This window comes from Ambystoma mexicanum, chromosome 10 (genome assembly GCF_040938575.1).
Source record: "Ambystoma mexicanum isolate Mex_15411 chromosome 10, UKY_AmexF1_1, whole genome shotgun sequence".
Lineage (NCBI taxonomy): Eukaryota > Metazoa > Chordata > Amphibia > Caudata > Ambystomatidae > Ambystoma > Ambystoma mexicanum.
In genome coordinates this window covers 118,855,422-118,879,959 of record NC_090932.1, presented here as the reverse complement: position 1 = coordinate 118,879,959, position 24,538 = coordinate 118,855,422, and the positions used below count along the sequence as shown (strand labels likewise).

General features: G+C 45.3%; 1 protein-coding gene across 1 annotated transcript in view; it reads left to right on the top strand.

The window, feature by feature from the left end:
• Positions 1 to 24,538, top strand: part of LOC138493140 (zinc metalloproteinase-disintegrin-like ohanin) — a 415,575-nt gene that overhangs the window by 124,577 nt on the left and 266,460 nt on the right. The window contains exon 8 of the mRNA XM_069620331.1: positions 6,210 to 6,281. Within this exon, the coding sequence (XP_069476432.1) occupies positions 6,210 to 6,281 (72 nt within the window). The remainder of the gene's footprint in view (positions 1 to 6,209; positions 6,282 to 24,538) is intronic.

Genomic DNA, 24,538 nt, shown 5'->3' with positions numbered 1-24,538 from the left:
ATACCCATGAAGATTTGAGTATGGGGGTGAGTTGTACTGATACTTAACTGAACCCCTAACTCCCTTTTGGTAACTTGTATTAACAATTATATTACTTTGGATTTGCCATTGCTTGTTCACACAAGCACTGCAAAAATCGGGGACACGCTTGTTGGTTATATTAACTTGTCCTCTAACACTTGCAACTGTTCATTCTACCCCAGAGACCCCACCCTCATTGTTTCCAGCTTCACAATGCTGTATGAAACTTTGATGAACATTGGGGCACAAGGCCCTGTACATCTTAGACCCTCCTGCGTGGACGAAATTCCATATCACAGGGTATCAGTAGAGTGTCTCCCACACTTCTTTGGAACGTTGTTAAACTTGGGCTTTCACCCTAAGTAACCCAGGGTAATCCAGCAGAGGACCCCTTGCCCACTGTGTCTCAGAGAGGCTCAGCTTCACCTCACTGATGAGGCCCCGACTAGGCCAAAACACATGACTGGGGTTGCTGATGGTACTCTGGTTCAGAGGAGATTTGCCTAGCATTTCGATGCTAGACTGCCCTTGTGGTTGCTACAAAGACTGATATGCAAATGGATATTACTCCTCTGTGAAGGGTGCTGTGAGCTAAAACGTGGTTATAGACCCCCTGAGTGGAAGGAATTCCATAGAACACTCCACACTCCTTTCTAACACCATACATCTCAGGGATGGAAATCTAAAGTTAGGATTTTAACTCTGTGGACCTGTAGTGCTAACACTTATCTGTACCTTCCCTTTCAGGTGTTTTGATCTGTATTTTGTCCTACTGCCGTGATTGTTTATATGTATCTATGATTAAAGCTGTGTGATAGTATTACCTGTTAGTAGTTGTTGTTCACTGTGTTATTTGTTCATAAGTAAAGAAGTATTTTTATACCTGTTTGTCTAAGTGTGTTCCTTAACTGGTTCACTGTGTATGCTCATTGCTGACCAGTTTCAAGCTCACCACCTCTTGAGACCTAGCCTAGACTACTCGCCTTGCTACCTTCAATTGGTTTGGCTAAGGCTCCCAGAGTTGTCCCTGTCATGATACTAGGTTGGCCTTCTCTATACCTGTCCACCAGGCCAGAGTATAGAAAATCAGTCCTAACATTTTGCTGCCAGTCGACAGAAGAAGCCCAGTGCCGGAAGTGGATTATGAGGGGAATACAGAGTTACTCCCTATGAATTTGAATAAAGCTGGGCGCTCGAAATATGAGGAATGGAGAGTTGCTTCTGACTGAGCATGCCCTGCAGTGCACCAAGTATTTACAGGGGGAGATGGATACCTTGATTTGTGTCCAAGAGGATCCGGAAAAAAAATTTAATTGAATATGGTGGGGGTAAGATCACAAATGGATCGTCTTAAACTGTTGTTACTCAATACCAGATCCTTGTTGAAGCACGCTTTGGAAGTTGCCTCCTATATTGAGAATGCAGACTTGATGCTTTGATGCAGCTGGCCCCTCTTTAGCTTTGGATGTTCCGGAAGGGTATAGAATATTACATTGGGACAGAACCCTAGGAGGGGTGGCATTTATTTTTAAATCTAACCTAGATGTTAGGGACGCCACTATTTCACCCATTGAGGTGAATTACATTTTACATATTAACAAACTACACTCAACATGATCTTGGTATATATATCCTCCAACCCCCATGCCTGAATTCTCAAGCCAATTGAGTAATAAATTGCTAACTATCTTGAAGCCTAAAACCAGGGTAATAGTTGTTGGGTATTTTAGTTTTTGGTTGGGCAATAGTGATGATATTACTGCCAAAAGGTTGGACGATTCTTTGGATAACCTAGGTTTTAAGCAGCATGTGCTCTCCCCTACTCATGATAAGGGTAACACATTAGACTGGTTAGTCACGCATAACATTAATGTAGATAACTTATCGGACTCTCCGTGGTCATGGTCTGATCATTTCTTTGTACAGTGTAGGGTGGTTCTAGAAAAACCTTTGTTGCCCAAGGTTGTGGAAAAAACGCCTTATGGTTAGGAATTTTAAAAAAACTGACACCAATATCTCTGGTTCCTTGGTTAACACCCCTGTCACAGAAAGTGACGGACTGAGATCCTCCTCACTGGTACACCTTCACCATCCTTTCCCCTCACTCTCTGGCCGGCCTCCCTTGGCCCTCCTCCTGCCCCTGGCTGTGAGGCTAAGAACCTTGGGGTAATCTGTGACTCCACACTTTCCTTCTCTGCACACATCTCTGATGTCTCTAAAAAGTCTCAGAGGCACTCTGCCTTTCCTCTCCTTCCCTCAGAAGCTCACTGTCTCCCAAGCTCTGGTTGTCTCTAGGTTGGACTACTGTAACTTCCTCTTTCTAAATCTACCTTCCTCCACTCTCCGCCCTTTAAAACTAATTCAGGGCAGGACTGCGAGACTTGTCCTTGGCCTCAAGCCCTGTTAATCGTATCTCTCCAGCTCTGAAATCCCTTCATTGGCTCCCACTGTATGCAAGGATTAAACTTAGAACCCTCTGCACCGTCCACAAGGCTTTCTGGGGCCTGTGTCCAAAATACCTTCAGCTATCCCGCTGTAAATACCTCCCCTCTTGAGCCCTTCACTCCTCTACTTCTAACTCACTCAGGATTAGTCAATTTACTAAAAAACGTGCTGGGGGTAGATCTCTGTCTTCGGCTGGGGCCTTCCTTTGGAACAGCCTACCTGCTACCCTGAAACTTGAGGAGAACCATCTCCGGTTCCCGAAGCACCTCAAGACTTTCCTCTTTGCTTCTGACTTTGACCCTCTTCTCCCTGCTGATCTGTTTTCTCTCTTGGCACCATGCACCTGGCCACCCTCTGTCCTTCGGGCCCAGGTACCCGCACACCCTGCCACCCTCCTGCACTGCCCTGGGGCCACCCCTTGCACTGGGGTCTGTATGTGTACCCATACAGTCCCCCACCCACTTTTCTTCTTCACTTATCAGATATACCCTATCTGCTTAACCTAGCACTTGCCACTTGCTGGCTGCACTACCATTGTTTATTTATTTTCTTTATTTTACTTATTATTTATTATTCTGTTCTCTCCTCTTTTCTGCACTTTCCACCTCTCCCCCTTCCATGCACTTTCCCCCTTTTCACTTTCCCATGCACTTGCGCGTTCTCAATGTCACTGGGCCTAGTAAGATCATTGTTTTTGTCCTCCTCTGTTCTCCCTTTGCCTGGTTGTGCTCTGAAACACTTGTGTACGGGCGCAATATAAATAAAATATCATTTCATTTAAATTAGCAAGAGCGGATGATATTGCTGCGGCAGTCCTTGCAGGAAACTATTGAGTGGCTAGCCACTCTGAGAAAAAATGTGGCCATAGAAAGGAGAAATAACTGGTTTTCTTCAGACCTACAAAAGTTGAAATCCACCAAGAATAAATGTTTTTATGTATGGAAATACTCACAATGTGCTCAGGATCAAGAGAAATATAAGTTGGCAGTGAAAGATTTTAAAATGGCAGTCATTGCAGCCAAGAAAGACGTATGTGATAATAGGATCAGGAATACGCAATCTAACTCTAAGGAACTTTTTTAAGATATTAAAATAAAAGGAGGAGCCCTGTAAGACTAAATCAGATACCGTTGTAAAGGATGTGGGTTGGTGCACCATGATCCAGGAAGCCATGTTGGGGAAATTGGCTAAGATTAAAAAAAGTATAGAGAGCAATGAATTATCGTGTGCTAGAGGAGCTTTGGAGAACTGTAATTGGCCCCTGAGGGTTTAGACCACCAATTTAAATGTAGATCAATCACAGAAAGTGTACTATCCCTGATCATTGCAAATCTAAAACCTACTAGTTGTAAAGGAGATATCTGCCCCGCGCTGATAATTAAGGAATGCTCCCCTGAATAAATGGGCACTGTCTGTAAATTACCCTGAGAACCATGTTCGAAGTGAACTTAAGAAGGCATGGATCACACCCTTGATCAGAAAGCCGGATCTGTGTCCGTTAACTCTGGCAATTTACCAACCGATCATTAACACCCCGTTCCTTTTGAAGATTTTGGATTCAGTGGCATATTTGCAAATTTCAGATTTTCTGAATGAATCAGGCATCCTAAACAAATGGCAGTCTGGGTTCAGGCAGGGCCATGGTACGGAAACGGCCCTGCTTGATCTGCAGTCCGGACTACTGCAGTATATGGATAATGGATAAAGGGCAGGCTGTGATGATGATGTTACTTAATCAGTCTGCTGCTTTTTACCTGGTGGACCATGGCAAATTGGTCACCAGGCTAAAGGAGGTAGCTCTCTTTTCAAATAATGCGGCCCTTTGGATTGCATCTTGCTTGAGCAATCGATCACGTAGAGTCTGGAGTGAACTAGCTGAAGCCCCACCAGCCCGCTTGAATTATGGCATGCCTCAAGGAGCCTGCCTATCTCCCTCACTATACAATATGTTTACAGTTCAGTTTTTTAATCTACTGGAGGACACTCAATGTGTAATCCCATTGTCAGGACTGCATGGGGTGGGTGAAAAAAACATCAACAGGGTATATGAGATCGTCCAAAATTGGATGATGGCAAATGGGTTGGCACTCAATAAAGAAAAGACTGAGTTGATGGTGATAGGCACGAGTACTGAAACCACAAAGCTGGACCGAGAGTATAGTCAATTCAGAGTGGCTGTCTGTAACATTACATCCAAGAAGAAGGTGAAGACCTTGGGCATTGTTCTAGATCAAAATCTGGATATGAGGGGTCAGGTAAATTGCCTAGTTTCCTCAACAGCCTCATACATTAAACTGTTAGTCCAATTGCGTCCTTATATTTGGCAAGTTAATTGTGAAATGGTAGCTAGAGCGTTGGGAGGGTCAGAAATTGACTACTGTAGTAGTCTTTTGGTAGGACATGCCTAAGGCTGATGTTGCGTGACTCCAGACCTTGATGAACAGTATGGTGAAGATTTTTGTTGGTCTTAAGAACAGAAATCACATATCAGAGGCCAGACGTAACCTGCACTGGGTACCGATTGAAGCAAGGATTCAGTTTAGGCTGCTTGTCATAACATACAGATGTGTCAAGGGTACTGGCCCTTCATATCTAGCAAGAGACTCGGACTCCTAAATCTAATGTTAGGGCATTGAGATCTAATAACACCAACTAGCTAAAACGTTCAATGTGCAATCTCACTCATTTTATGAAAAGTGCCTTCTTTACTGCGGCACCTAAGGCATGGAATGCCATCCCACCGGACCTTAGAGATATTCATTCTATGGCAATCTTCAGCAAGAAGATTAAGACGTTGTTACGTAAGTAAGAACATTTGCCCTCCTTTTTTTCCCCATGTAGAATTATTGCTTGCTATGTCGGTTGTTGTGAATTCTTGTGCCCTTAAGCCTCCGGGTTCTATGGAGCGCATAATAAAAAATTAACTAACTAAATAACAGTAAACTACCATCAACGTTAATGGGTGCAAATAATGGAAAAGCATTGAAAGTCAATTAAAAAGTGGTTTAATAGTTTAATTAGAATTCAAACGTGGCCAGGACATCTCAGGAGTTAGAGGTAACTGTCTGTAAATACCTCCAAGGTGATCTATCTGGAGAACCAGGTACATTTCCTTGACCTATTATTCATTTAATAAAGTTGACATCTGTCCTTTTTTTTCCTTCAACAGGTCTGCTTTCATCAAAGTGTAACATACATTTTAAGGCACATTTTTGTTCTAAAGTGTTCAATATGTTACTTTATTTAATGTATTCATTGTTCAAGCAAAGATTCTTTAGAGTTACATATATTCTGGCTAAATATTGCGGATCATTTTACATAAACATGTTTACAATACAGTGTATTTGTGAGCCTCTAGTTGGACATTTCAAAAAGGTTTTGGAGCAATTCATTTTGCACAGGGTCCTTTTTTATGCCAGTGAAAATGCAATTAAAATGTGCATTTTAGCCAGGAAAGGTGAATGTAAATTGTTGTAGTGTTTTTTTTTACAATAATTGCATTTGTTTCACAAAGACTTTGGGTTAAAATATGTAACTCGTCTGAGATCATGCACCCTGGACCCTGAGTTAATGGACAGCATCCGTGTGTCAGAGGGTGCTTCTGGAGCATGAAGTCTAAATATCTACTTCCCTGTGCATCCTGTTCTGGTGACCTATGCATCTTATCTCCACCTTTCAGAGTGTACTTTGATGTCAATAATTCCTTGCAATCTATTACTTTGTAACCATTCTTTATCTTGCAGTTTAAGAAATACAAAGAAGACACTGAAGCTATCAAGCAGAGGATTTTCGAAATGGTGAACCATGTCAACATGGTAAGAACAACAATTTCAGAATGTTTATTAGAGTTATGCATAATGGAGAGAAAAGTCAATGAAAGACTGAATCACATTGTTCGCCCACAAAATTAAGATGCAAGTAATTCTCTCTAATATATTTACATTAATGTGAAAGCAATCCAACCTGTTGTATTCTTTCAAACTGTAAATCATGCACACAATATTGCAATCAACCATGTCCAATTATATGTATGGGTGTAAATACGTAAGCTGGTCTGCACTTGTGTGTTCATCTATATTTTTGGTACTGTACTTTTCTGTAAATATTGAAGTTAATTTAACAAAACACAAATATTGGATCAAGAGATAACCACAATAAAATTGCAGTCATGATGAGAACTATATCAGCTAGCATACCATCCTCAATGGTAATGCATCTCCCAAAAAAGTAATATGGTACATATCCATAGAATTGTCTAGGGGTGTAAACGCAGACAGGTGAAGATATAGGGCAAGGCTACAGAGAGAAGTGACACAAACAACACACACTAAAATCATTAAAGGTTGACCAGATAATCCGTATGCGTTTTCATCATCTTTTATCAAACACACTTTCCTTTCACTAACCTCGATGGAATCAGCATGTCCTGCAGTCATTGCCAGACTATTTAGTAAAACCTTAATTATCACCCAAGACTATGCAGAGCCTAAACGGGTAATAGCCCCAATTATATGGAAATGTCCTAAAAATGTTGATCTTTTAGAGAGGAAACCTAGAACAAGATCCTATCTAAAATAATGTTACTTCTTGTTCACCATGTTCTGCATCACAGTAGTTCTCTGAAGTTGTTTCTTCTGGATATGATTTTGTATGAAAATGCCACATAACTACATACATAAATAATTAAATACATAAGTAAATAAAGTAATGGCAAATTCCAAACCGGACAATCCTTCTGTGAAATTGCTGGTGGAGTGCAGTTGTGCTGAGAGAACGAAGCGGGTGCATCTGGACCTTTAACAGAAGGAGGAGGAGTGTAAGGTTTCCTCCTGGCATGAAGCGCCTGTGCAAGTGCTGATGGACTGGATGGATAGCGGTCGGAGGAGGCAGGAAGCTGAGTTGGAGACGCCAGTGACATTGACTACAGGCTCAGCGCTAAATGTCGAGAAACAGTGGGCAAATGCGGCTTCCGGTGGATGGAGCAGTAGATATTATAAAACGGCTGACCAAGGTGAGTGATGTGGAGAAGGAGAGAGGTGCTGGAGACATGGAAATCCAGAACATGTTTCATTTTATCAAGCACCCACCCTTGCAGTACACTCGACAAATGCAAACCAATTTTGAATGTTTGTAGCAAGGCGAGCCTTTGTTAAGGCTGATACTGTCTTTCATGATACATATTCTTGATCTATGGTACATCCTTATTAGAGACCGCAACAGGAGCTTTACTGGAAAGGTCACTGACTTTGGTGGGAGTATCAAAACCAACATCTGAATCGCTGAAAATTCCTGTGCCTCCTCTAGTGCATCCTATAAGTGGCTCTGAATCCGTGCCTTGCGAAACGTGCTTGCAAAACGACTCGGGCTCCCTTGGAAAGAGGGTTCAAGGAATTCAAGGTCTACAAAGTCTCCTGAAAACGGGGGTGAGTAAAATCACAGCCTACTTCCCAAAATCATCTTTGATAGTTGCAGGCAAGCAACTGGGATTAGATCCTAGAGAAGGGGAGATAGCAGACGCAGAACTACTTGAAAGCACCGCAATGATTGAATCCAAACCTTGTTCTCTCCCTCCGCTCCCGACTGCAGGTGGAGCCTCAACAAGTGCATTAACTGGTGCAGTAACAGGGAACACAGTCTGACACTCTTTCCCTTCCCCCTCACTCCATCCCCTGCCTTTTCAAATTTGGCAGACTGCTTAACTCGGGATATTGCTCCAATCACAAGTATGATGGCTGAAGAGGGAATGGAGACAGAGTCTCCTTTAGAAAAACAGACGAGACGTGGGGGGAGGTTGTGGGAGAGGTAATAATGTCTACTCCACACGCTCAATACACTGCAAACAAAAATCTTGCAGTGCAGGGGGCACCTGTGAGTGACTTGGCTGAAGTCCTATTGGAGAGCCCAGTTATGCAAGTAACTGTGGAGCCTTTAAGAGACAGGCTGAGATCACATAGACATACTCGTACCGGTACCCATTTTCCAACAAGGGATTTGAAAAGTTCAGAAAGTTCAACTACCTCGGATTCAATTAAAAATGCATCCCTTCTGTACACAAGAAAACCACCAAAGGATCCTAGTGGTGACACCTTTAACCTGCTTGGCTGAGACGGTTGTAAGAGACCGGGTGAGATCACATAGACATACCTGTACCCATATTTCCACAACAAGGGATTTGGAAAGTTCAACTACCTCTGATTCAATAAAAAATGCAACCCCTGTGCACACAAGAACACCACTAAAAGATTGTAGTGGTGACACCTAACTATATGAGCCTTTACATGATAATCTTAAGGGCCATGAAACTTTACTAGCAATGCTGCACTCTTAAGATGACCTTTATAGATAGGTTTGCGACTGTGGCGCAAGCCAATCTTGACAGAAATGCAGATCACATTCTCACAGCAGTACAGCATGCAATGGAACCTATAACAAAAGAAAGGAGTGAAAGGGAGACTACAGGACCCAGATTGACTCAAGTCCAACGAAAAGGTTTAGAAAGAGCAATTCAGAGGAATTGAACTTTGCTAATGCGCAACATCTCCTAACACCTACAGATCTAGTTGAACCTGCTGTGGCCCTCCAGAAAATAACCAAGACAAATTGTGTAAATTTCTCAGAAAAAGTGGAAATTGTGAATATGACTGAGTGGTTAGATTCCATATATACCCCTAACCCAATTCAAGTGCCTATTAATGAGTGTGTAGATACAGAGGTTGCCATAGAAGAAGTGATAGGGTACCGCTTATGGACCAGGGTAACGCGCAACCTAACACTGCGGAAGAAGACACGATTCCCCAAAGAGACTATAGCATCTTCTCTCAAAGAAGGAAAAAGAAACACGGCCAAAGGGGACAACAAAAGAAACAGAAGTACCAAAGCCAAGTGAAAAAGATGAAATCTAATGACTCTAGAAAATGTTTCTGAAGCATAAAACTGGCAACACACATAGAAGAAGAACCAGCCAAGCAGATTACAAGAAAAACCATAAAAGCGCCTAGAATCACTCGGCTGAATGTCAAAATGGAGTCAACGCAACAGGCTTTAGAGGAGAGCTAACTCCCATCCGGCCAAGAGACGAAGGACAAGCTCATTGAGCAACTTATGGATTCATCAGTGTATCCATTGACGATAACAAGGCCTAGCTTCATCAGAGGCCTTTACACCAGGAGATTAATCCTGTCTTCATACACCTGAGGACCTCAGACCAGGTATAAATTCATGGTATTCAACAACTAAAGTCTATGAACGGGTGCATATTGGAAGGGACCCCTTGGGCCCCGGTGCAGCCTACCATAACTAACTCCTCTTTGGCCTTTCAAACTTTGGAATACAAAAGGCTTTTGGAGGAAATAAAACTTAAGACTGGGTCTAATGAAAGAGTCAATCTTGGACAGAATGGAAGAAACATGGCAACTACCCAAAAGGCCTGAGTCCCAAGTCAGCCTGGAAAAATGAATGTGTGCTGTTAGAGAGCATGCTCTATAGGGAAGATGCTCTAATCATGAACTGTTCTAATATCCTCAACCTTTTGCATTGTATTCCCAAATTGAGGGCAATAGGCTTGGATGACATTTCCTTGGTATAATTTGTGAGTGAAAATAGGCTTTATATGGTATTGGTTCTCTTGAATTAAAATTAGAATAAACAAACGCTAGTGGAAGCTGCACATAGCCTATTGCCCCTAGGATTTGATTTAACAGAAGTGACAGAGGAAAGCTCATGCGAGGCGAAAACTGCATGGAGTTTTGCTGAGCATAATACTAGTCAGGAGGGCTCCTATAGAAACTTGTATGTTGAGAAGGCACACACCCACACACGTGTTGAACCAAAACGGGGTATTGCACCTGAGTATTCCCCTAGTTATCATAGTCCCCCATTTTGATGTAAGGTAAATCAATTAGCAGTTGTTTACAAGTTTCCCAATTCTATGGGTTCTGTTTCTCTTGCCCTTTTTCCCAATGCGTGTTGACTGCTTTACAATTGAAATATTTTCCAATTTTGTTCGATTTCTATGGAAAGCAGAACTTAAAATAGTTCTTGGCCAAGGAAAAATTGCCAAAGAACTACTGTGTTTTCTTCTGGAAACACGATTAAAAAACAGACCGAGGTTACTCGGTATAGTCTCCTGTACACCATAAAAAAGAGTCTTAGAGTTTCTCTGGCTCCATTCACAGTGCAGAGTGTATCTTTATCCTCCATTTTCATTTGTGAGAGGATCAATGTGTGGCCTGTCACCAAGTTCCTAATTTGTTGCTTGTATTTCCAGGGCACAAAAAAGCCTACCGGATTCAGTGGTGACTCTCATTAGCCCACTTTCATCAGGGCTACATAAACCAACACTCGGTAGGTAGTGTGCTGTCTTCTTACTAATTTGCATAATCTCTGTTTTCAGGAAGCCCTACCCTCGTTTTCTAATTACCCACGTATTGCGGTCCGTCTGGACGGGAAGGATATATTATTTCTTCCGGGCAGGCGCTCTTGATAATGTGTGTCGAGGGACCTTGCAGTTCCGGTGAAATGTCTCCTGTTTCCGTAACGCCGAGCGAGGATTCTTGACACGCATTATCAAGAGCGCCCGCCCGGAAGCAATAATATAGCCTTCCCATCCGGACCGAGCGCAATTTGTGGGGAATTAGAAAACGAAGGTGGGGCCTCCTGAAAATAGCAGAGATTCTGCTGTTTGCCTGAGAGAAGCTGCTTGCCGGTGAGTGTACGCCCAGGATTGTGTGCGTTTGGTGCTCTGTGTGCACACCGTGGGCCTAAAGCCCCTTGATCCCCGTGCCTTTTCCACCCTTCCCACCCGACTCCCTCCTCCAGTCCCCTCGAGCCCTCCCGCCTCCCAGCCCTTCTTGGTCCTGCCCCCTCCCACCCATCCTGCCCTTCATCACTGCTCCTCCCAGGGCAGCCCTCTGCCCGGCAGCCCCCAGCGGCTAAGGGCCCCAAGGCCAAGGGCGGCTCCAACAGAGGCGGCTCCAGGAAGTGTCAGCAGGTGTCCGCAGGGGACGCCAAGGAAGCCAACAGACACCAGGCACCGACAAAACTCTAAGTGCTGGCTTGGGTGCGACGTAGTGCAATTACTCTGCTCCTGAAAGCTCCTGCCACTCTAACCTACCTTTCAATAGCCTGCAGTCTAATGATAACTAGTACAGTAGCCCGAGAGAACCACACAAATTAGCCTGCGCCACCTCTGAGCAGAAGTGTGAATGTTAGCATATGCCACACTTGATTGAATCTCTAATAGCCTCTCTTTGAAAGCGAATCTAGAAGTGTACCTCTCCGCATAAAGTTGATTTTGAAGTGCTTTAGAAGCTGAATTCAGACGTATACACAATTGCATTTAGAAGTTGTGACCAATAGCCTCTCTCAGAAAGTTCAATTCAAATTGCACCCAGTTCATTAGAGGTGTGCCCAATTTGCCTCTCTGTGAAAAGTTGAATTAAGAAGTTCGTTTAGAAGTGTGCCCAATTTGCCTCTCTGTGAAAAGTTGAATTAAGAAGTTCATTTAGAAGTGCGCCCAATTTGCCTCTCTGTGAAAAGTTGAATTAAGAAGTTCATTTAGAAGTGCGCCCAATTTGCCTCTCTGTGAAAAGTTGAATTAAGAAGTTCATTTAGAAGTGTGCCCAATAGCCTCTATGTGAAAGTTGAATTTAGAAGTGCATTTAGAAGTTGCATTTAGAAGTGAACAGAACGCGAGAAGTCCATTTAGATGTGTGCCCAACCTGCCTCTCTGTGGAAAGTTGAATTAAGAAGTTCATTTAGAAGTGTGCCCAATTTGCCTCTCTGTGAAAAGTTGAATTAAAAAGTTCATTTAGAAGTGTGCCCAATTTGTCTCTCTGTGAAAAGTTGAATTAAGAAGTTTGTTTAGAAGTGTGCCCAATAGCCTCTATGTGAAAAGTTGAATTGAGAAGTTCATTTAGAAGTGTGCCCAATTTGCCTCTCTGTGAAAAGTTGAATTAAGAAGTTAATTTAGAAGTGTGCCCAATTTGCCTCTCTGTGAAAAGTTGAATTAAGAAGTTCATTTAGAAGTGTGCCCAATAGCCTCTATGTGAAAGTTGAATTTAGAAGTGCATTTAGAAGTTGCATTTAGAAGTGAACAGAACGCGAGACGTCCATTTGGATGTGTGCCCAACCTGCCTCTCTGTGGAAAGTTTAATTAAGAAGTTCATTTAGAAGTGTGCCCAATGTGCCTCTCTGTGAAAAGTTGAATTAAGAAGTTTATTTAGAAGTGTGCCCAATTTGCCTCTCTGTGAAAAGTTGAATTAAGAAGTTCATTTAGAAGTGTGCCCAATTTGCCTCTCTGTGAAAAGTTGAATTAAGAAGTTCATTTAGAAGTGTGCACGTATTTGCCTCTCTGTGAAAAGTTGAATTAAGAAGTTCATTTAGAAGTGTGCCCAATAGCCTCTATGTGAAAGTTGAATTTAGAAGTGCATTTAGAAGTGAACAGAAAGCGAGAAGTCCATTTAGATGTGTGCCCAACTTGCCTCTCTGTGGAAAGTTGAATTAAGCAGTTCATTTAGAAGTGTGGCCAATTTGCCTCTCTGTGAAAAGTTGAATTAAGAAGTTCATTTAGAAGTGTGCCCAATTTGCCTCTCTGTGAAAAGTTGAATTAAGATGTTCATTTAGAAGTGTGCCCAATTTGCCTCTCTGTGAAAAGTTGAATTAAGAAGTTCATTTAGAAGTGTGCCCAATAGCCTCTATGTGAAAGGTGAATTTAGAAGTGCATTTAGAAGTTGCGTTTAGAAGTGAACGGAACGCGAGAAGTCCATTTAGATGTGTGCCCAACCTGCCTCTCTTTGGAAAGGTGAATTAAGAAGTTCATTTAGAAGTGTGCCCAATGTGCCTCTCTGTGAAAAGTTGAATTAAGAAGTTCATTTAGAAGTGTGCCCAATTTGCCTCTCTGTGAAAAGTTGAATTAAGAAGTTCATTTAGAAGTGTGCCCAATGTGCCTCTCTGTGAAAAGTTGAATTAAGAAGTTCATTTAGAAGTGTGCATGTATTTGCCTCTCTGTGAAAAGGTGAATTAAGAAGTTCATTTAGAAGTGTGCCCAATAACCTCTATGTGAAAGTTGAATTTAGAAGCGAATAGAATGCGAGAAGTCCATTTAGATGTGTGCCCAATTTGCCTCTCTATGAAAAGTTGAATTAAGAAGTGCATTTAGAAATGTGCCCAACAGCCTCGCTGAATCTAGAAGTGTGCCCAATAGCCTCGCTGTAAATCTAGAAGTGTGCCCATTAGCCTCGCTGTAAATTTAGAAGTGTGCCCAATTGCCTCTCTGTGAAAAGTTGAATTCAGAAGTGCACTTAGAAGTCTTCCCAATAGCCTCGCTGTAAATTTAGAAGTGTGCCCAATTGCCTCTCTATGAAAAGTTGAATTCAGAAGTGCACTTAGAAGTCTTCCCAATAGCCTCGCTGTGAACTTAGAAGTGTGCCCAATTGTCTCTCTAAATCTAGAAGTGTGCCCAATTGACTCTCTGTGCATTTAGAAATGTACCCAAGTCCCTACCTGTAAAAAGTTGAATTAAGAAGTGCATTTAGAAGTTGCATTAGAAGTGTGCCCAATAGCCTCCCTGCGGAAAGTTGAATTAAGAAGTGCATTTAGAAGTTGCATTTAGAAGTGTACCCAATAGACTAATTGTGAATTTAGAAGTGTGCCCAACAGCCTCTCTGGGTAAAGTTGAATTAAGAAGTTCATTTAGAAGTGTTCACAATAGCATCTATATGAAAGTTGAATTCAGAATTGCATTTAGAAGTTGCATTTAGAAGTGAACAGAACGCGAGAAGTCCGTTTAGATGTGTGCCCAACTTGCCTCACTGTGAAAGTTGAATTTAGAAAGTTACCCACCCCGAAAGTTACATTTAGAAGTGTGCCCAATAGCCTGTCTATAAATGTATAAGTGGACCCAACTGACTATCGGTGATAGTTGAATTTAGAAGTGTGCTCAACAACCTCTCTGTGAAACTCAGATTTAGAAATAACCAACAGTATAGCTGTGTAATGTAGAATCTAAATCGGTGACTAATAATCTACAAAGTTGATTTATATCCATGCCTAATACCCTCCCTGCATAAAGATGAATTGAAAGAAGTCCACCACTACCGTGCCCTATTCAATCCTATTAGTATAACTAACAACATAGTTGTGTAATATAGAATCTAAATCTGTGCTCAACAACCTCTCTGTGAAACTCTGATTTAGAAATAACTAACAACATAGCTATGTAATGTAGAATCTAAAACAGTGACTAATAATCTAACTACAAAGTTGATTTAGATCCATGCCTAATACCCTCCTTGTATAAAGGTGAATTGAAAGAAGTCCACCACTACCGTGCCCTATTCAATCCCAATAGTATAACTAACAGTATATCTGAGTAATATAGAATCTAAAACTGTGACTAATAATCTAATACCCCCTCTAAGCAAATTGAATCTAGAGGCTGACCGAATATCTTCTCTGTGTACAGGTGAACTTAGAAGTGTACCCAATAAACTAAAATCACCTCTGTTTACAATTCTATCTACAAAACCACCAATAGTCTAGTATCATCTTCAAGCAATTGAACCTTGAGGTGTGCCTAAAAGCGTGTCACCACCACCGCGCCTCAGAACTACAATCAGAAAGCCCTCCTAAATCAACCTAAAAGCTCGCACCAATCATGAGTGCACCCACTCCTCCAGAGTCAGTCAGAAACGAACCCCGTGGACCACCCCCACTCTCCGATCTGCCTTCCCTCCTGCCCCCCGCTCCCAAATCTCCCCACCCTCCTTCGCACTCCCTGCCATTCCCCTCTCCAAACACCAAGCCAGGGGGGCATGATGGCGAGCCACTCACCCTAAGACCACTCATCCCCTGAACCCCACCCCCGACCCACCAGCATTACCCATACCCGCTCCCCTCACTATAATTCCTGGCACACCCCACCCTGCATTCTCCCACCTCCCACCCTCCCCTCATACCCCTGCCACACTCCCCCCCGACCACACCCTTTCCCCTCCCTAAAAACTGCACGCCTAGCCCTAGCAAGAACTGAAGCTGCATCCCTCTCCCCTCTGGCCCCCCTACTCTCTCCCACACACCAGTCGCAGCAAAGAAACTAAAGAGGAAACGTTCCTTGTCCCCTTCAATCTCTCAGCACTCCTCACCTCCCTTATCTCGACCCATCACCTCTATCCCGCAATCTCCTCCTTCCCCCATGGCCTCTCCCTGCCTGAAACCCCTCTCCCTTGATTTCACATCACCTGCAACTGAAACTCCTAACCGCCAACACCCCTCCTTCAAATCCCCCAACCCAAACCCGATCATCCTATCACACGCAGCCTTCCAACCCCACCCGAAGCCTGCCAATCACTCTGCTCACCCACTATTCCCATCTATCATCACACACCCTACCCCCCTCCCTCCACCCTCTCCTCCACCGCCCCATCCCGCTCCAGCACCAAGACCATCCTTAGCTGCCGATGTGAACTGCATCCTATTTAACGCCCGATCTGTGGCAAAAAACAGACATTGCATCTTTGACTTCCTCGCCTCAGTCAAACCAGACCTAGTTTTCATCACTGAAACCTGGTTCTCTGACGACTTCGGCCCAATCGCTAATGAAGCCTTTCCGCCTGACTACTCCCTCATCCCACTGAACCGTCCGTCCAGTCTTCCGCGCCTCAATCATCGACAACCAACCCTCCATTCCATCCTGCAAATCTCTCCTCGTTAAACTATCCCTCTCCCCGTCGCTCTCACACAGCTTCCAAATAATCTACAGGCCCCCTGGCTACGATAGACACTTCGCAAACAACCTTTGCGATTCTATTGCCACCCTCCAACTAAACCATCCCAACCTCACCCTTCTTGGAGACTTCAACATATGGCTCGACATCCCCACCAATCCTATGACATACTCCCTGGTTGACGGTTTAGATGCAATTAATCTCCAACCCCACATAAACGGCCCGACTCACTACAAAGGACACACTCTTGATGCCATCTTTAGCTCCAAAACCCTGACTCATCTAATGCCGCCCACCCCTGTCATCTGGTCCGACCACTTAATTCTCTCGTCCGCCATCCACTCACCCGAACCCCTTCCCGTACTCGTATCTGAACCTCCAAACATACGCAAATGCTGGAAGAAACTAATAATCATCCCGGACCTAGCCGAGGCACTCCTCCAGTCTCCACCACCTACCTGCCATCTCAACAATCAACTAACCCATGAGGCCTTTGATTCATGGCTCAACGCATCTCTGATGCGGCTCACCCCCTCGTGCAAACCATCAACCCGCCGTGGCCTTTTCCCCAGATGGTTCACCCCTGAGCTGAAGACCACTAAACGACAATACAAATACCTAGAACGCAAATGGCAGAAAGAGAAAGACCTCCTTAGCCCGACACCTGTATCGGTACAAAGCCAAAATCCGGAAAGCAAAAAAAGCCAACTACAACTCCCGAATCCTAAACTGCAAAAACCAAAGCAAAGAACTTCACAAAATTATCTCCGAATTCACCAATCCGGCTTGTAACACAACCATCTTGACCGCGTCACAATCACTTTGTGACTCTCTCTCCCTCCACTTTTACTCCACGGCTATCGAAAGGACAAAAACTCTAACCACCAAACTGGCTCTCTTACAGCCACCAGGCAATCCTCCGCCCGTACCGACCAGCCCATCAGCTGCGACCTCTACGCAACCAACGTTCGAATCCTTCAGTCCAATATCACCAGAACAATTTCTCAAACTCCTATCCGCCCGCAAACCATCTGGATCACCATTGGACCCCTGCCCAGCCACAACCCTAAAAGAAATCTTTGCCTCCACCTGCGCAGGAGAACACGCAAGATCTATCATAAATGCCTCCCTTTCCGCTGGTATCTTTCCAGATGCATTCAAATTGGTGCACGTCAAACCTCTAATTAAAAAACCTTTGCTCGACCCTCTCGAGCCCAAAAACTACCGCCCCATCTCAAACACCAGGTTCCTTGCCAAACTCATTGACCGAACCGCCTACTCCCAACTAAATGCCTTTGTTGAAGCCAACAATCTCCTGGACCCCACCCAATCAGGATTCAGAACCCGTCATGGAACTGAAACCACCCTAACCTCGATCTGGGATGACCTTAAAATGACAGCTGACTCCGCGGGATGCGCCGCACTAATCCTTCTCAACCTATCGGCCGCCTTTGACACGATCAATCACTCAATCCTCCTGGACCGCCTCCACTCCCTAGGAATACGTGGAACTGCCCTTAAATGGATAGCTTCGTTCCTCAAAGACAGGCACCAAATAACGACACTCTCCGACTTTACCTCCCAAGCCCAACCAGTCGACACAGGAGTCCCACAAGGAGCATGTCTATCCGCCCTCCTGTTCAATCTCTACCTGATCACCCTCCCACCAATAATTTGTTCACACAACATCCTGTGTTACAATTACGCCAACGACACTCAACTAATTCTAAAAATCTTGAACGCAAAACCCAACTCCCGACCTGATATTGCATCCTGCCTCCTGAACATAGAACGCTGGATGACCCAAAGCCACCTCTTGTTAAACCCATCCAAAACAGAAATCATGGTTTGCGGGAACTCCGATCTTCTACCGCACCCACTACCCTGGCCACCCGCCATGGGCAACTCACCGACACCCTCCAACACAGTGAAAAATCTTGGATGCACCCTTGACTCCGACCTAACACTCTCGCGCCAAGTCAACAATGTCTCAAAGTCCTGCCACTACCACCTCAAAAACCTTAGGCGCATCTTTCCACATCTCTCATTTCCCAACAGAGTTTCCACGGTCCAATCAATCGTCATATCAAGACTGGACTACGGAAACCCCCTATACCTCGGAATTCATGCCTACCAACTGAATATACTCCAAAGAGCACAAAACGCGGTGGCCAAAGTGCTACTCGTGCTCGGTCCAAGAGACCACGTATCCCCAGCTCTCAAGACACTGCACTGGCTTCCAGTAGCCCGTAGGGTGGCCTTCAAAACCTTATGCCTCACCCATCGAGCACTACATAAAACTGGACCGCAATATCTTCAAGAAAAGTTAATACCTTATCACCCCACTCGCACCCTTAGATCAAGCTCAGCCGGCCTCCTAGTAATTCCCAAGACAAACTCAGTCAGGTTAGGCGGAGCATCATTCTCAGCCCTGGCCCCAACCCTATGGAACTCGCTCCCTCCCCACATCCGCCTAACTGAGGACTTAATGGCATTTCGCAAACTACTAAAAACCTGGCTCTTTCCCTAAAACCAACCGGTTCCAAACCAGCAACATCAATCATCACAATAAAAACCGACCCAGCAAACCACTAAATAAATAAATAAATAAATAAATAAATAAATAAAGTACAGCTAAACTAACCAGACTCTAACCTACAATGACAAACAGAACTAAAACGAGTAATGTAGATCTAAAACAGTGAAGTGGATAATAGGAATAAATCACTGGGAATGTAGAAAGTGCAGAGAGCGGATGAACGTGGAGACCGGACGAGCGTGGAGAGCAGAAGAGTGTGGAGGGCGTGATTGGACGAGTGGGGAGTACGAATGAGTGTGATCAGTATAGATGAGTGTGGATGAGTGTGGAGGATGAATGCTGTTGGCGGATGAGTGTGGAGGGCAGTTGAGTGTGTAGGTCGGTTGAGTGTAAAGAGCGGACGAATATGAAGAGCAAATGAATGTGGAAAACGGATGAATGTGGAGAGCTCATGAGTGTACAGAGCGGTTGAGTGTAGAGAGCGGAGGAGCGTGGAGAGCGGATGAGCGTGGAGAGCGGATGAGCGTGGAGACCCGACAAGCGTGGAGAGCGGTTAACTGTGGAGAGCGGATGAGCGTGGAGGACGTGAGCGGATGAGTGGGGAGAGTGAATGAGTAAGGATGAGTGTGGATAAGTATAGATGAGTGTGGATGAGTGTTGGAGGATGAATGCTATTGGCGGATGAGTGTGGAGAGCGGATGAATATGAAGAGCAAATGAATGTGGAGGACGGAAGAGTGTGGAGAGCAGTCGAGTGTAGATAGCAGTCGAGTGTGGAGAGCGGTTATGTGCAGAGAGCGGAGGCACGTGGAGAACGGAAGAGCGTGCAGAGCGGAGGAAGGTGCAGAGTGGAGGAGCGTAGATAGCGGAGGCGCGTGGAGAGCAGAGAAGCATGAGAGCGACTGAGTGGGGAGAGCGGTTGAGTGTGCAGGGCGGTGGGGGGAGCGACTAAGTGGGGGAGCGACTGAGTGGGGGAACGGATGAGTGTGGAGAGCGGATGAGTGTAGAAAGCGGATGAGTGTAGAAAGCGGAAGAATGTAGAGAGCGGATGAGTGGAGAGCGGATGAGTATGGAGAGCGGATGAGTATGGAGAGCGGATGAGTGTCGAGAGCGGATGAGTGTCGAGAGCGGATGAGTGTCGAGAACGGATGAGTGTCGAGAGCGGATGAGTGTCGAGAGCGGATGAGTGTCGAGAACAGATGAATGAGGAGGGCGGATGAGTGCGGAGGATGAGAAAGCTGAATAGGAGACCGAACTAATATAGATGAGTGTGGATGAGCGTGGAGGAGGAGCGCTGCTGGCGGACGAGTGTGGAGCGCGGATGAGTGTGGAGGCTGGTTGAGAGTAAAGAGCGGACGAATATGAAGAGCAAATGAATGTGGAAGACAGATGAATCTGGAGAGCACATGAGTGTAGAGAGAGGTTGAGTGTAGAGAGAGGTTGAGTGTAGAGAGAGGTTGAGTGCAGAGAGGGGAGGAGCGTGGAGAGCTGAAGAGCGTCCAGAACAGAGGACCGTGGAGAGCGGAGGACCGTGGAGAGCGGAGGACCGTGGAGAGCGAAGGAGCGTGGAGAGCGAAGGAGCGTGGGGAGTGGCTGAGTGTGGGAGCGGCCGAGTGTGGGAGCAGCCGAGTGTGGGAGTGGCCGAGTGTGGGGAGCGGCCAAGTGTGGAGAGTGGCTGAGAGTGGAGAGCGGCTGAGTGTGGAGAGCGGCTGAGTGTGGAGAGCGGCTGAGTGTGCGGAGAGCGGCTGAGTGTGCAGAGAGCGGATGAGTGTGCGGTGAGCGGCCGGGTGTGCAGAGAGCGGCCGAGTGTACGGAGAGCGGCCAAGCGTGCGGAGAGCGAACGAGGATGTGGAAAGCGAACAAGGATGTGGAGAGCGAACAAGGGTGTGGAGAGCGAACGAGGGTGTGGAGAGCGAACGAGGGTGCGCAGAGCGAATGAGGATGTGGAGAGCGAACGAGGGTGTGGAGAGCGAACGAGAGTGCGGAGAGCGAACGAGGCTGCGGAGAGCGGACGAGTGTGTGGAGAGCGGGCGAGTGTGTGGAGAGCGAACAAGTGTGTGGAGAGCGAACAAACGTGTGGAGAGTGAACGAGTGTGTGGAGAGCGAACGAGAGTATGGAGCGAACGAACGTTGTGGAGCGGATGAACGCATGGAACAAATGAGTGTATGGGTGAATAGTGCATAGAGCGGATGTGAAACAAAACACATAGAACGGACCTGACCGCTCAGAATTGCGTGACGTGCATATTTTGTTTTGGAATGCAAGGAATCTTTGAAAGAGCATACTGCATATCACACCCCACTCTTACTCTCTCCTTACACCACCATTCAACTAGAACACAGAGATACTATGACACCATTCGGTATAACTGTTCTCATATCAACATCTGCCGCTCACCCCCCATCACTCTAAGTAAACATGGCTGGTCTCACACCCCCAGCCAGGCGTTTCTCCTCAGGCCTAACGCCGCCACACTCGGTCTGGATAATTCCAGCCAGACCGAACACATACCCCTGATCTCTCAACCACCACACCTACCGCTAAGAAGCAGCTACCACATGAATTCCGCACCAGCTGCACACATACCGGTGCGCACACGCACCTTTGGACTCTCTCTAATCTTTCCACTGACCCGAACTTCAGTTCCCAAGGGCGTTCAACCTACCAGCGCCTTCAGACCATACCAATGGTATATAAGGCGCTATATAAATGCAAAATAACAATAACAATAACAATTTGCATAGCGCCTTTCACCATTGGTATGGTCACAATGCGCTGTAGGTTGACGCCCTTGGAGACCAGAGTCCAGGTGTGGGAAATTCTAGGTAGTGCCTAGTATGTGTGTGTGCATGTGGGACCATTGGAAGATATGAGGGGTGGTCAAGTCCCTGCTAGCCACCCACGTTTACCTGGAATGTGCATGGCTGATGAGAAGTAGTCTACGGAGGTATTTGAGAGTGGGATAGGCCTTATGTGTGCAGCTGGAGATCACATTTCTGTCGTGAACAGACGCTGAATTCTTATGGCAGAGAAGTATGGTCTATGGTAGCACATGTGTGCGGGTCAGTAGCCCTGCCTTTGGCTAGAGTTCCATTTGCGTGAAGTGTGGCAAAGTTCATAGCATTGGCTGATTCTAACTATTGTCTAGACTAGATTCATTGTCTATATCTCAAATCATCCAGGATGGACCAGTGCCTACATTCTTTTAAATGCAATAAGTTAGCTAACCTAGACAATTCTTCTAGTGAAACATACTTGCTATCCTTCACCATTCTTTTGGGTGCAACACATTGGCTGACCATCCCAATTCTTCCAAGTGCTGTATCGTCTGTCCTGTACAGTTGTTCCAAGTACCACGTATCGCTTAACTACATAGTTGTTCCAAGTGCAATACGTTGGCTAACCTTCACAAAACTTCAAACAGCGGTGAATGGACTGTCCTACCCGGTTAATGTAAATGTGACATGTTGGCTAACTTTGAGAGATCTTATATATAAATATATAGATATACCTATTACGATTCTTCCCAGTGCAGTTCCCAGTCTCATTTTCACAGGTAGGTGCAACATATTTGCTAGCCTTCACATTTCATACGAGTGCAACATGAAGGCCAGCCTTCACAAATCTTCACATTTTAGCTAACCGTTAAAGTGCTCCAAGTGCAATACATAGTCTAACCTTCGAGGGTCATATTTGTCCAATATGTTGACTAGCTTTCACATTTTATTAAGGTGCAACACAAAGGTCCATCTTCATAGTTCTTTCAGTGTGATACCTAGTCCAACCTTCACAGTAGGCACTAGTGTGGAAGTAATAGAGTGTATGTATTCTACAAGGGCCATATGTGAGTTCAGGGCTGCTTCATAGATGAAATTAGAAGGAATTCCTTGACCGAGTATTATATGTACCTGGGATCTGTCCTGGCCGCCTACCATTGGGGGTCATTACGATGTTGGAGGTAACCATGGCGCTATTAACGCCATGGCTGCCTCCAAAACATCACCGACTCCGCCCTGGTGAATGGAGCTATTACCGCCCCATTCCAAGGTTGGCGGGGCGGTAATTCCCCATTCACCAGGGCCCTTCCCCATTCCAATTCCCATTTGAGCCCCCATAGGGCTCAATGGGAATGGGGAAGACGCTAATAACGGTACCGCAAATTGCGGTACCGTTATTAGCACCAAAGTCCCTTTGCAGGTCCCGTCCTTAACACCTGGTAAAACCAGGCGTTAAGGGAGGACCCGCAAAGGGAACTCGTAATAGGGAGGTAAGGGATTACCGTTACCTGTGCCCTTACCGGTAATCCCTTACCGCCCAGGTCGTAATGAGGCCCATTGTCTGCTAGGACCTATGTCAGGGATTGGGTAAGATGATGGGTTGAGTAAAGGTAGATGGTGTGTTCGATATTCGGCTGCATTCTCTAATTGTACAGAGTTTTTACAATGAAAGTGCTGAGAGGACCAGCATAAGTGGGGCAGGGAAATGTCCTTGCTGGTTGCTTTGTAGCATGTAATCACTGACATAGAGAGAGCTGTTGTGTCTTACCTGTCCGTTGAAGAGGAACGGGTACAGTGTCTGGATTGAGCTATCCATGAGAGACGGGTTGATCTGTGGAAGGGAGAGGTCCTTGAAAACCTCCCTTTTACCCTCTGAGCTATGAGCGTTCTAGTGAATGGGAGCTCTGATAATGCGACTAGGTTTAGCAGAAGTATGGGGAGTCAAGTAGAAGGAGGGAAGAGACAGGTTGTAAGAGCTGTCCTGAAGCAGAAGTGGTCCTCTTGGAGGCGAAGGTCGAGTGGGAGGGAATTCCAGAAAGTCAGTGTTTGGACTGAGAAAGATGTTCCTCCTAAGTTTAGCAGAGCAAGATCTCAGGGTTCTATTTGGTTGGTAGCGAGAGAGGTTTTTTTTGGAGCAATTCAGGGCTTTTCTTGTGGAGTGGGTCGTAATGAGGCCCTTTATTTTTGTTCCAAGCAGGCGTTACACTGCTCGTGCTATGCCTGGGCAGTGGCTTGAATCTGGAGGCAAGCTCTAGCCATCCATTTCACTTAGCCAGGGGTGACCCAAGCCCCACATTGCTTTCCCAACGTTAACCTAAAAAGGTGCCAGGATGTGCAGCTTCTCACAACCTGTTGCTTATGCTTATTCATGAAGATGTTAGATTCTAAGCACTGCTACCAATTGTGTACTTTCACAAATGGAGGGTGATGTTTAACACTGTAAAATGCACCATTTTGTTCAACACATGTCTGCTCCTTGACTGTATTCACTGGTTCCTCTTGCCCTCCCCATTGCTTAGCTCCAATCCTAGTTGTGGCTGGGACATGAAAGGCAGTGGGGCACAGACCCATATCCTTCAGGAGTCGCCACTCATTCTTTAATGCACAATACACCATTCTCGTTCTATGTGCGTGGCGGAGGCAGGACTCAGGGGAGGACGTTTCAGTGAACTTCCCTGTCTCCTTCCTGCCATTGCCCAGGCAGAGGAGGAAGAGTGTGTCTACTGGGGAAAGTAACCAATCATCACAATTATCAGGTATGTAAAAACAAATGTGTGTGTGGGTGAGGGTTGTGTGAATACATGTCTGTGGGAGTGGGAGCTGGTTGTGTGAGTGAGTGTGTGTGTGTGCGTATGCAGCCATTTCACATGTGTTCCTATACAGGCACGTACACGAATGTTGGGGTAGAGCCATCAAAAGTGTGTTCTAAAAGGAGAAAATACCAGCATGTTGGGGCAAAGACATCACACCTGTGTTCTAACAGTGTCAAATAGTGGCATGTTAGTAACAGTCCATCATAGGTGTGTTCCTAT